The sequence below is a fragment of the Triturus cristatus genome, chromosome 9 (assembly GCF_964204655.1).
Source record: "Triturus cristatus chromosome 9, aTriCri1.1, whole genome shotgun sequence".
Classification (NCBI taxonomy): Eukaryota; Metazoa; Chordata; class Amphibia; order Caudata; family Salamandridae; genus Triturus; species Triturus cristatus.
The window spans coordinates 1,272,696,686-1,272,710,823 of NC_140592.1; the positions used below are offsets into that span (position 1 = coordinate 1,272,696,686).

Below are 14,138 nucleotides of genomic sequence, written 5' to 3' on the forward strand. Positions count from 1 at the left end.
CCCCAGCCAAGCTGCAGCATTGAGACTGGCTTTAGGGGTCAAGACTGGCACACGCGGATGAACGTCTGGATAACAATGAGCACATTTGATCTGGGGCTCCACAATGACCAAGCCTAAAGCAGAGTGTGCTTCAGAGATATGACTGCGCTTTGTACGGCCATACATTAGTCTGGTCAGCCTGCTGTGCAGAGGTCGTAATACAGACCTTAGTTAATCCAGTTCAAGGTGACAGCAGAGCAGTAAATAGGGCTGGCCGCATAACTGCTTGGAGCAGCAGGATCAAAGGGATGGACCCAAGCAACAGGGTAGATGTTTACCTTTTAAAATGGAACTGGGATACTCAGGTTTCCATACTGCTTTTCATTGGTTCGGGGTGCAGTTATGCGGGGTGCACTGAAGGGTCTAAGCAAATACACCAGTGCCTCATTTATTAGGCCCAGTGTCAGAATCTCAGCCATGGAAGTATTTAGGCAGAGAGACATTTATTTAACATGCATGCCTTTATGGGTCACAAGTAAGGTGACGTATTTTCGGTGCTGCATCACGTACCTCCAAGATGACCCGAGTGTCTTGTGCATTCATCTATTATGGCAGACCATGGGCTTTATTTGGCCCCACCCAAGGGACTGAACAGGTGTTGATCAGAAATAGCAATAGGGCAGCCCCCTGGGGAACAGCACATACCAGACATCCATCCTCTGGATAGAAAAGACAGTGGACTCTCTGCTGTATGTGAGCACAGTGGACTCTCTGCTGTATGTGAGCGCAGTGGACTCTCTGCTGTATGTGAGCGCAGTGGACTCTCTGCTGTATGTGAGCGCAGTGAAGTCTCTGCTGTATGTGAGCGCAGTGGACTCTGCTGTATGTGAGCGCAGTGGACTCTCTGCTGTATGTGAGCGCAGTGGACTCTCTGCTGTATGTGAGCGCAGTGGACTCTCTGCTGTATGTGAGCGCAGTGGACTCTGCTGTATGTGAGCGCAGTGGACTCTCTGCTGTATGTGAGCGAGAGTCAAACAGATCCACTGGAGAGTGCGGCCCAGTAGTCCCAATTCTTGTTTGGGCGGCAAGAAGCTGCCCACAGTCTAGGGTGTCAAAGGCTGCAGTCAGATCTAAAAGTTAGTATGTGTTGAATAATAAAGGAAAAGGAGCTGTCTTTGGAAAGCATGCACTGATTAACAACTGAATTATGATCTGCATACAGGGAGCACATGTTGATTGATATGAAACATAAGTGTGTATAGCAAGCTTGCAGACCATGCAAGCACGGACGTAAATTGCATTTATTGAGTATGCATTGTATAATATTGGAATGTGCACCGTACTGGGTAAACCATCATTGAGCGATACTCAATGAGCAATCACGTGGTTTGTGACACATGAGCGTTCTAGAGTAACTGTATTGGAATTTGTATCGTGAATATCTAACCCCTTGCGGGGCCCAAAGTGTGAGTTCTATAAGAATGTTTGCTCTTAGTGAGTATTCATCAACTGATATATGAGGGTGAGCTGTACTCGGTGAGAAGGGATTGTGCGATATGGAAAATGTTTGCTGAATTTATTGAGAATGCATCTAGTGATATAGAATAGGAAGCTGTATTTAGTGAGCAGAGATCAATGGAGCTGAAGATAATATGGTATTTCACAGGCAACAAACAGGACAGTTTTACTTTGTGAATACTTTACAAACATGATCTTGGCCTGAATGATGTTCAAAAGGTGAACAGTATTTCAAAGAGGGGAAATATGTGCTACCCCTCAGTGTAGGAAAAGGAGCTGTAATAAAAATACAATGTGATAGAGCGCGTGGAATGAATCATATGTCCCAGAATGTATAGTTCTTACTTGCACTTAAGTCCAGCCTTGTCTCGAACCTTCAAGAAATTCTCATAGTTTATCATGGCCTCATCTCCGACCATGGGCAGCGTCTGGTGCTTGTCGAGCAGAAACCATAGATTCTATTATGAGAAGGAAATACATTTTTTAAATCGCAAAACAGAAAACGCGACAAATGGAAATGCAGTAATATACACAATGGTGACAATTAGTCATTGCAAACGCATAGCTGGAAATATAGGTGTGAAACAGTCTTTGCCTACAGAAGTCAGAACTTCACGTCTGTTCTATATTTCTGGCGTCTTTTAAAGACTCATCTGTTTAGACGATACTGCCCATATTACCCGCTTCTCATTAAATCATACTGTGTCCATGCTTTACTAACCAATCTTCTCTCCACTCCACTGTCTGTTGTTTCCACTTCAAAACCCTCCTGATCGCCACCTCCCTCCATCTCTGCTACTGCTCTCCCCCTCACCACATCGCATCCTGCTCAAACTCTACCACCTACCTCAACAACCCTCCTTCACCCTGCTCCACCTCTACCCCTTATCCATCTCTGTTTCCTCTACTCCCCCTGTCCCTAGCCCACTTCCCTCTTCACGTCCTCCCCGTGTCCCTCTTGTTGCCTCCCACCCCTCTCATCTCCATCCGTCTCTCTTCTTCGAGCCACCACTACCGTTCCCCTAGTCCAATGTATTTTAATGTAAGACCTTGTGTAGCATTTAGAGTGATCACGAGACGCACCAATACCTACGGTGATCACGAGCTATATAAATGTAGATAAGTAAATGTATTGAGGGACATTTCATGGGAACACAAATGTGAGTCACAATGTTTTGCAATCATTAGCTAACATCCACCAGTACACTTAAAACAGGCATGTCACACACCCAAACCCGTTGAAGGAAGCCCCTCCACACTAGATGTAATTCTGTTTGAGTTTATAGGTGCTCAAATTTAGACCGGACAACCACAGCAATATATCATTAAGCAGAGTTTGGTCGAATAGAAAGAAATAACTGGAGCACACCTTTCATGAAAATCAATTTGTTGAACCACTAGTATTCCTATTTGTGCATAAAAATATATACACACACGCTTATATTTTCAATAACAGATGAATTGCACAAGTAGTGAACGACTCCGTGCTTGTCTGTGAATAAGGGCGTCCTGCACGAAACGCGCCTGGCTGTGATTCTGGGCATCGCGTTCACTACACTGTTCGCTGCACCTTCAAAGAGGAAAACGTTTATCCACCGGAGGGCTTTCTCCACAGGCAGCAACCTGATTTGTTTGATTTATATATATATATGTGTGTACACACGTACACACACGTACACACACACACGTACACACACACACACACACACGTACAAACACACGTGTACACACACACACACACACACACACACACACACACACACACACACACACACACACACACACACACACACACACACACACACACTTCAAAGGCCCTTTTTGGAATAAAATCCCTTTATTGGGAGGACAATCGAATTCTGCGAATGGATTAAAGATTACGCCTCTTTATTTAAGTGAGTAACTTTGTATGGGAAGACATGCACTCAGGAATTGTGGAAAGAATAATAGTTTAATGACTGACGCGTTTCAACCCAGAGGTCTGTGTCAATAGTGACTTTGGCAAAGACCATTTGGTTAAAACACGTCAGTCATTAAACTATTATTCTTTCCACAAGTCCTGAGTGCAGCTCTTCCTTATGTATGGAAATTCGTGAGGAAATTCTATGATAATAGTGGGTCCAGCGCCCGCCTGCCTGCACCAACCCTGCTTGGTAGAAAAAGTCGGAAGGAAGGCTGGGAAAAAAAATATTTATATGCTTTTAACAAATAAAAAAGCCAATGGGGTAGGGAGAGTTGTTTTTTACTTTATGTACTGCAGGTACCTCCGCTCCAATCGAAAAGCAGCTTGCGACGGGGGCTTGGTTTTAATTCATACAGCCTGAAGCACTATATGAGCATTGATAAAAGTAAGTGAAGTAGTGTGTGATTTCGGCTCAACCATATGGAGAAGCAATGTTCGCACTATTAAGAGATGACCCATAATGATAAGGGGCACGTTTTATACATCTCAGGTACTCCAGGTGGCACAGATTGTGCCTTGGTTGACGTAGCTCTAGAGGCATCTCGAGGGAAGTGATTGGCTACCAGTATTACATCAGTCTGAAGCGCAGACAGCAGAGATAACCTCTTGAATCCCTGATGAGATTAAAGCTTCTATAGAAACCAGTGAAAAGGAACAAGTAAATACTCACGAATAACTGGAGGGATAATTAATGACATGCTCCTCCGTAGGATTGTAATGAAACACTGGGGGGGATTTGTGCTGATCATGTGTCAATTCGGAGTATAAATAAACTCGTTTGTTTTCATCCATCAACAAGAGTGAGGTTTGACACTGGTTGAGACATACACACGTGAGGTGTAAAGGCATGCAATCATATTTTGTTACATGCTAGGGAACTGTAAATGGCATAAATGATGTTAAATCGTGATAATTATGCAATTTAGTAATTAGGTTTCTCGGTCTCCTATATATACATGTCCTGATGAAGGTGGTGTGAACCATATCAATTACTATCGAAACGCTGCTGCGACAGATTCTTTTTAATTCGTGTATTTGATGTTAATTGAGTAATAAATTGTTTGCATTTGAACACTATATAAATGTGATAGTTTGTTTTTTATTAATGGATGTATTTTAACATATATATGAGGTGCATATTTTTAACAATATAATAAATAATTCTTAGAACTATATAGTGAGCAGAGATTGATTTTAAATATTGTTGTAGAGATTGATTTTATATATTTTTGCATATTGTTCAAGATGTGTACTCATAGGTATATGTTTTGATTTGCCTAATAGAGGTCTAAGTAGATAATTAAAGCACAAAAGGGAAATTGATTTTCTTTAGATTTCTCGCCACGCCACTTATCAAAGTTAGACCACGTGACAGCGTAAACCGATTTGGTGGAGTGTCTTCTGGATGACAGAATAACATCCACCACATCAGGGGAAGTGAAAAAGCACTCAGGTTGCCCCGTTCAAACTCCAGGCATATAGGTGTAGGCTCTGGAGGTGGGGGTGTAGAACCTCCCCCAGCGATTGCGAGAGGAGGTCTGCCTAGTGATGGAGATGGAGCAAAGGGCACAGGGGGAGGTGAAGAAGGTCTGTGTGCCACACCCTTCGCTGCCAATCAGGAGCTATTAATATGACATGGGCCAGGTCAAGCCGAATCTTTCTCACAACCCGAGGAATCAAGAGTATGAGGGAAATGTGTATACCAGCTGGGAGCCCCAGTCCAATTAAAACACATCCCCCAAGGCCCCCTGCACCGGGTACTGGAGGCTGCAGAATGACGGACAGTGCGTGTTCTCTCGAGCGGCAAAAAGGCCTATTTGAGGTGTCCCCCATACCCAGAAGATGTGAAGATCCACTTCCAGGTAGAGATGCCACTTGTAATCGGATTAAAAATGCCAAAAGACTGTTCGCACACACTTTGAGAACTCTAGCCATGTAATTTGCTATGACACAAATCTGATGATCCTGAGCCCAGGACCAGAGTTAGAGCTTCTCTGCAAAGAAGATACAGCCTTACTCCCCATGCTGGTTTATGTACCACATTGCGGTAAGATTGTCTGTTAAGAGCTGCCCTGACTAACTGCAAATGGAAGGGGGGGAAGGACTTGAGAGCCAGACGTTTTACCCACAATTTCAGAAGGCTGAAATGACACAGCTGTTCTCTGGAGAGCAAAGACATTTGATCTCCAGATCCCCCAGATGAGCTCCCATCCCTAGAGTGCAGGAATCCATTCTAACTGTGGCCACCGGAAAAGGAGGGGGGAATGGCTTCCCTTGGACAGACTGCTGGACACATCCCACCACTGAAGATCCACTGCAGTGTCTCTGGGGATCATGACAGACTCCTGGAGATCCTGGCTGTGCTGAAACCACTGCTTGCAGAGGTACCACTGGAGGGCCCTGATGTGTCAGCATGCGTGGATGACCAACAGAATGCAGGAAGCTATCAGATCTAGCAGGCGCAAGACTTTCAGGGCTGGAATCACAGCTGCATTCTGAAACATTGGACTCCTAGCCTGAAAGTCCAGAATCCTCTGAGGAGGAGGAAAGGCTCGATTTACCATCGTGCCCAGTGCTGCCCCTATGAATGAACCGGTGAGCTGAGAGGGCTCTAGGTGAGACTTGGGCTTGTTGATAGATAACTCCAGGTTGTACAACCACAGAGTCATAACCTGTCAGTGATGCAACACCAACCCTGGAGACTTGGCTTTGATCAGCCAATCAGCCAGGTAACGGAATACCGGTACTCATCACCTTCTGAGATGTGCTGCAACCACTGCCATCACCTTTGTGAAGACTCAAGGTGAGGCAGGAAGACCAAACGGAAGAACCGCAAACCGAAATGTTGAGACCCCACCGTAAAGCGGAGATACCTCCTGTGCACCTGCTGAATGGGGATGTGGATCAATTGAGACCATCCAGTCTTCTCACTCCAGCGCAAAAAGCACCTGATCTAGAGTCAGCATTTTGAACTTTTCTTGCTCGAAAAACCAATTCAAAATCCTTAGGTCTAGGACCGAAAGTAAGTGACCGTCCCTCTCGGGAATTAGAAAAAAATGAAATAGCATCCATGCTCTGGAACAAACTCCACTGCACCCTTTTGAAGCAAGGATTGGACCTCCTCTTGGAGGAGCTGAGAAGGCATGCAGAGAAGACATTTTGTTGGGGCAGAAAGGGTGGGAGAAATTGCTGGAAGGGTAGGGCATTCCACTTTTCTACAATATTTAATACTCACTGATCCGATGTTATGGACCTCCACTGTTGTAGAAACTGGGTCACCCAATCTCCCACTGGTAAAGCATGCTCTAAAATGGGAAAACTAAGGCTGCTTTCCTGTGATGTTGACGGGAAAGGAAGAGGAAGATGGGGGAAGGGCAGCTCCTCGCTGTCTACTCCTACCAAGCCCGATATAACTTCTATGGTGGGGGTTGGATGGCTGCTGCTAGTACTGTTCCACTGAAGAAAACGTTCCTCCTAGAACCTCCTAAACTGTCTGTAATCCTTGGGCTAAGATTGAAGAGCCAAAGATCAAGCTGTCGCCTTGCTGTCCTTACTCCTTTCCACAGCAGAATCTGCTTTGGCACCAAACAGTCTTGACCCATCGATGGGCAAATGAATGAGGGCATTTTCCACATCCAGAGAGAAACCAGATACTCTCACCATGCGTGTCTTCTTGTACCGACTGAAGTTACCATCGCTCTAGTCAATGAATCAGCTGTATCCAACTCAGATTTATATCACTGCCCGGGCTGCAGCTTGACTACCATTTAGGGGCTCGGTAAAGTGTCCCTGAACATCATCAGGCAGCTTTGGGATCGCTGTCTTAGCCGAATCCATCAAGGCATTTATGTAACGACTTAACAAGCAGGTTGTACTTGTAGATTTCAGAACTATGCTGCTAAAGAAAACACCTTCTTGGCCGATTGTTCCATCATTTTGGATTCCCTATCTGCTGGAGAAGATGGAAAGGATTCAAGGGTCATCTTTGACGAACACGAAGCCTGAACAACCAAACTCTCAGGTGATGGATGCGCAGACAAAAAGATTGGATCACCTGGAGCAGGCTTATACTCCTGGCTAATGGCCTGGACACAGCAGGAGTCGACACAGGCTTTATCCAAACATCCAGAATTGGCTTTGTTAAAGCTTCATTAAAAGGTAACCAGGGTTCTGAGGATGATGACGAGGAGTCAAGCACCTCAGGCAACAAATTTGACTTACGTTCTGTGGTGGGAAGAGACAATTACATTTCCGATGCCTTCCTTATAACTGAGTGGTAGGAATTAACATCTGGAGGCGGAATACCTTTTGGTGACAGCAACTCCCATTCCGGGGACGTGTGCAAGCCACTTGCCTCTTCCAACCCTTCAAAAGCCAGGTTTAATGATACAATCTCACCCTCTTCCAGTTCTGGAGGACCTTTATCTCCAAAGAAATACCTTTCTTCTTCAAGAAGTCTTTGGGCTTCTCTTCTTGACCTGAGATGTGGCATCTATAACGGCGATGTCGGCACTGATGACATCAGTACTTGTTAAGAAGTGGTGAGAAGTGGCACTGGAGTCGAAGCATTCGACATCGGAATGGAGCCAGCCAGCGTCGGAGAAGTCATGATCGATGTCAGCGACACCTCAGCAGGCGGAATGGCCAGAGGAGTGGAAGTCTTCTTTCTAGGATGCTCTCTTAAGGCCTGAGTCGGCTAGGAAATCCGGGCTATCGGCATAAAGGGCATAGAAGAAGCTTGCTAATAGGTCGCTGGAAAGTCCAAAGAATATTATAGCATACTCATGGGACCTACAGCCGCACCAGCTGGAGTCATCGCTCTATTAAAAAAGTTTAATATAGCATTTATAAAGTGGGGCGGATCCCCATCTGAAGCAGGAAAGGCTGGATGCATACACCTGCTCTTGCTGAGGTGCTGGATCCAAGACCGGTGTCGCTTCCTGCATCTCAGGAGGAGTCAGCCACAGCGCCGGATCCGAAGGTGACGCCAAGAATGGCACCGGAGTGACTTCTTGACGTTCATCGTCTGAAGCCGGTCGCTGGGACACCAAACTCGGCGACTCCTCTTTGGAATAACGGCATCGAGAAACACAAGGTTGCTTCTTTCTTGCTGACCTCGATGAATGGGGAGACGGAGATTTGGCTCAAGGGTGAGACTTTCCTCGCTCTTGCCATAAACAGCTTCGCCTCCCTTTCCTTCAATGCCTTTGGATTAATCTTCTGGCATGAAGAACAGACGTTAACATTGTGATCTGCCCCAAGCAGCAAAAGTCATGAACATCCGTGATGGATATCTGGCCCTCACAGTCTTTACAAGGCTTAAACCCCGTCTTCCAAGGTGGAGACATTGTTACCAAACATTGCAACAATTTCAAGAAAACGTCAAAAGACTTCGCCCATTCCCTAATGGAGAGCCAACAGAAACCGTTACAAGTCGAAGGCATGGAAAAAGGGAACTGATGTCAGCATGTCGACAAAGGCTTCTTATGGCTCTAGGGACGTCACACAGTGCGTCACACAGAGCCATGGGCCTTATGATACCCATGTCGACGTGTGAGAGTTTTCAAGAACGTTTCCGTGAAATGCTGGTGCACTGGGATTTTTAAAAGGCGAGGAATCCGCAGGTAGATATATCCATCAGAAAAAAATATACATATAGTCACGCTGACAAATTACAACTGAAACAAAACCAGATTCATATCTGTGACCGAATCCTTGAAACCAAAGGGAAAGAGTACCTAACCGCATTGGTGAATCAAGACCATACCAATGGAAGATTAGGCATTATATAAATACCTTTAGCAAAATAGGCCAGTCCTAGGACTGAGGAGCAGCAGATCAAGTATTTTGTCAGATGTTCATAGAGAATGCTGGGAAAAATTCTAGCAGGAAATCAATCCCTTTGCTATCCATGACACAGCAGGAAACAAACAGTTAAAACTAAGGTACTCAAAAATAAGAAGAGATTTTTAAAACTATGGTTTTTTGACAGTATATTAAGGATTTATTATTGACTGAAGGAAAGCAAGAGAGCAGGATAACCTTTGAACCTCAACTTATCAAATCTAAGCTTGGGGCTACTACAGGTGCAGGCATCAAGGCGAGGGTACCGATGGAATGGGGTGCATGTTGCAATGTCCACTGGGACACTCGTCGCTATCTCGTGTGCTTTCCGCATAAGATGACGTTGCTACTGCAGCACTACTGCGGTTGGGATAGTATCCACAGATGTGCAGTGTCTTAAATGGGCCACAACCATTGGGCTTTTGAAATCCTGGCGAGGTGCATGTCAGACCATGTGATCAGATGCAAGTGTAATGGCTACACCTTGTTGGTCGTAGGAGGGAGGCACGCAAAGAATGGAGAGACTGCTCCTAGCAAATATGTCCAAGAGGCATACAGCGGGCACAGAGAGGTAACCTGGTCGGAGACAATGACCCCAGATCTCCCGTATTCCTGATCACACAGATCGGAGAATAACCAGGAAGCGGCAGAAATAATACTTGTCTCATTAGTGCACTACCTGTCAGAGAGGGACACGTGTACCCCCACACTTGCACTCCTACCATTCTGTTAACAGTGTTCTTACATTTGGAAAGACTAGAAGCCAAAACATCTTTGCTCTTTTACAGACTCCATTATACAGCTCTCTCTTCTCCATGGAGTGCTCGATTCAAGTTTCCAATGAGGAGCAGCTTCTTCCTCCGACCCGCAGGATGCCTCCCATCTGAGACCCCAGCATCTTTGGTCAGTTCCAGACTCCACGTTGAACTGTTTCTCACTCTCTTCTCTGCGCCGCGTTCTATTCATGGTTCCAGGCCAGAGCAGCTTCTCCCTCCGACCCTCAGGATGTCTCCCATCTCAGACCCCAGCATCTTTGGTCAGTTCCAGACTCCACGTTGAACTGTTTCTCACTCTCTTCTCTGTGCCGCGTTCTATCCACGATTCCAGCACAGAGCTGCTTCTCCCTCTGATCCTCAGGATGTCTCCCATCTCAGACCCCAGCATCTTTGGTCAGTTCCAGACTCCACGTTGAACTGTTTCTCACTCTCTTCTCTGCGCCGCGTTCTATCCATGGTTCCAGGCCAGAGCAGCTTCTCCCTCCGACCCTCAGGATGTCTCCCATCTCAGACCCCAGCATCTTTGGTCAGTTCCAGACTCCACGTTGAACTGTTGTTCACTCTGTTCTCTGTGCCACGTTCTATCCATGGTTCCAGGCCAGAGCAGCTTCTCCCTCCGACCCTCAGGATGTCTCCCATCTCAGACCCCAGCATCCTTGGTGAGCTCCAGACTCCATGCTGAACCATTTCTCACTCTATTCTCTGTTCCACGTCTACCCATGAATATAACGAGGAGCAGCTTCTCTCTCTGATCCTCAGGATGTCTCCCATCTCAGACCCCTAGTCTCTATGCTCAGTTCCAGACTCCACGTTGAACTGTTTCTCACTGTCTTCTCTGCGCCGCGTTCTATCCATGGTTCCAGGCCAGAGCAGCTTCTCCCTCCGACCCTCAGGATGTCTCCCATCTGAGACCCCAGCATCTTTGGTCAGTTCCAGACTCCACGTTGAACTGTTTCTCACTCTCTTCTCTGTGCCGCGTTCTATCCACGATTCCAGCACAGAGCTGCTTCTCCCTCTGATCCTCAGGATGTCTCCCATCTCAGACCCCAGCATCTTTGGTCAGTTCCAGACTCCACGTTGAACTGTTTCTCACTCTCTTCTCTGCGCCGCGTTCTATCCATGGTTCCAGGCCAGAGCAGCTTCTCCCTCCGACCCTCAGGATGTCTCCCATCTCAGACCCCAGCATCCTTGGTGAGCTCCAGACTCCATGCTGAACCATTTCTCACTCTATTCTCTGTTCCACGTCTACCCATGAATATAACGAGGAGCAGCTTCTCCCTCCGATCCTCAGGATGTCTCCCATCTCAGACCCCTAGTCTCTATGCTCAGTTCCAGACTCCATCAATTAGACTTTCTTCTCCAGGTTGTCACCATGGTTCTAGCCTCTCAGCTCAGTCTCGTGCTCTAGTTCTGAGCAGCTTCTTCCTCTGGTCACCAGGATGTCGCCCGTCACAAATATCAGCACTTTCACTCCGTACTGAGCGGTTTCTCTTTCTGTTCCATGCAGTGTCTGTTCCATGCAGTGTCTATGTTGGAATCAAACTTCTCAGCTCAGCACCAGACTGCTGTGAGAAGCAGTTCCTCGCTCAGACTTCCTACAAAGATTCTAGTCTGAATCAGCAGCATGAATATTACGTGCCTACTTCATATGTACTGGCTTTGCTTCTTGAGGAATAAGACTCCAACATGCCATGTTTACTTCAGAAACATGCCTGGACCCAACTCACTTCTCTTATTTGCAAGCACCAGCTACAAAGATGTCCACATGACCTGGGTTTAAGATGTGGCACAGACTAAATATAGCAGCAAAGCACAAGTAACTCTCCCAGGAAAAGGCACATGTGTTAACATCTGTGCAGTCTCCACCTCTTTACCTGCAGCTCCTCGTTGTCCAAGAGCTCTCGGCTTTTCCTCTGCAGGAACACCGCCCGCGACTCCTCCCTCAGTTTCTGCAGCAAGATCTCATCCTCTCCTGGCAGCTGGAGGAGATTGAATACAAGAGCTTAAAATACAGACCTCACTCCGTCAGCATTACACTCAATACAAGTCGAGCATCTGCTAAAAGCTCATCTGGATCTTTCGCTAGGAGAGAGACGCAGCTTGGCAGAGGAAGACCCTGGTAAATAAAAGACACATTCCCGGTCACTGAACAGGAACCTAGCTCAGAAACAAGGCCAGCTCCCTTCATGGTGTTTGGTGACTCAGACTTTTGTTTCGGTCATCCTCAAGTATAAAGTTTCAAGGTAGTGAGACAAAACTAAAACAATACCTTCACTTGAATATAGCAATTAATTCCTGCTGGGGTACTCATGTGCTGTAGAATAAATAACTTGTATTATTAACCTACTCACTGGCACATAGTTCATCTTCCATAGGAGAATGAAAGAATGTGCAAACCTGGGGGGACTAAAACCTATGACATGCAGCTTAGGAAATGTTCTATGTTGTAAAGCCATTCATTCAGTTAGCTACGGATGTACAAGCCCAGTGAACCATTAACCAATGGAATCCTCTGTAATGAGCTACCCAAGGAACGGGCCAGAAGTGAAATGTACCCGCTACGATCTGGAGGGAGTGCCAGTAGCGCAGCCTGTTAATGGCGGATGACCAGATGAACCATAAGACATGCAGAAGGGGGACCACAAAGCCTTTAAAAATGCTAAAAACACCAGATTCTCAAAATACATCGGTGACACATACCAACAAAACACTGGTATATCTTAATTATTTACAAGGAATAATCAATCCAGCTGTCCTGACAAACAAAGTCCATGGCTCCTAATGCTAGAAAGACTTCATGAAGTTTTGAGACTACAATAAACTGAATATGTGACTCAATCATCAACAGCCTGAAGTCTTCACTGCCATCTCACCGCCCTGCCCCTCTGAAATCTGAGCTTACCAACTTCCAACCTGACATGAGCAGCTTTGGAGAGTGGACAAAACAAAAATGCGTATGCCCCGCCTCTCGCATGAAACAATCCAGCCCTCACTTGAGAGACATCACAACCCTGATAAATGCCCCACTTCTAAATAGTGTTGCTTGGGGCCCTCTTAACACTCGTCTGTACCCAACTCTGAAACACACAAGGGTACCCCCGAGGATCCTGGGTAATCACCAGCTGATCTCCAGCTCTCCAGGCAAACGTCAGAAAGGGTGGGTGCAGCACAATCTTCAAGATTACATGAAACAAAACAATACTGTAAGTGATCATCGGTCAGAGTCACGCTCTGAAGGGGCACCGAGTCTGCCCTGATCCACATCACAGAACAGTTACTCCTCTCTCTCACCCAAAACAAATAAACAGCCCCAATACACCTTCACAACTCTGCCCTGTGAGACAGAGTTCACCATGACAGACCATCACGAAAGCCAAAGAACAGGCATGGGCTGATCCAATTCACTCCATACTCAAGGAAGCAAACAGAAACCATTCCACCAGGAGAGTTGTTCTCTCACACAATGAAGGATGACATCCCAAAAGGACCATCTGCCTTGTGTACTCGTGTCAGATGTTCGTGCGCCTTTGAATGCAGATCTAGAGCAGGACCAGTAGAGCTTCCAGGTGTATGCACATTAAAAAAAAAAAAAAAAAAAAAAATCTTTATTGTTAGTTTGGGCAACAACAGGATTGACAGCATTAAATGCATACGTCAGGTTAAGTAATGCAATTACAATGTATACTATTTGTCCGCTGTAGGAATTTCACTGTACACATTATACATAGATTGTAGACTGCATCGCATTATTCGTGTATACTGGTCTATGCAGCAATGAACGTAGGTGCTGATTATTTAACATTTTGAAGATAAACGCAGAAACGAATGAAAGTGTGGAGCAAACAATCATGTGACTGCTGGAAGCTGTAATATAGTGCATCAAACGGGCTATGGAGAGAAGGACGTCAATTATTCAGGGTCATGAAGTAGGGACAGCACCACTGTAGGTGTGGGGGAAGAGGTGTGAGGAGAGCCAGGGCCATCATCCCTCCAGGCCACACACGCGACTTCCAGGAGTCGCTAATGACATCCAAATCCACCTCCAGCTTGACAGGAGG

At 46.1% G+C, this 14,138-nt stretch overlaps 1 protein-coding gene across 2 annotated transcripts in view; it reads right to left on the reverse strand.

Annotated features, from left to right (window-relative positions):
• Positions 1–14,138, reverse strand: part of PPP2R3C (protein phosphatase 2 regulatory subunit B''gamma) — a 91,775-nt gene that overhangs the window by 47,256 nt on the left and 30,381 nt on the right. The window contains exons 3-4 of one of the 2 annotated variants that reach the window (XM_085627439.1): positions 11,955–12,059; positions 1,843–1,955 (exon numbers count right to left, since the gene is read on the reverse strand). In XM_085627439.1, the coding sequence (XP_085483565.1) occupies positions 1,843–1,955; positions 11,955–12,059 (218 nt within the window). The remainder of the gene's footprint in view (positions 1–1,842; positions 1,956–11,954; positions 12,060–14,138) is intronic. The other variant, XM_085627440.1, reaches the window with a different exon arrangement.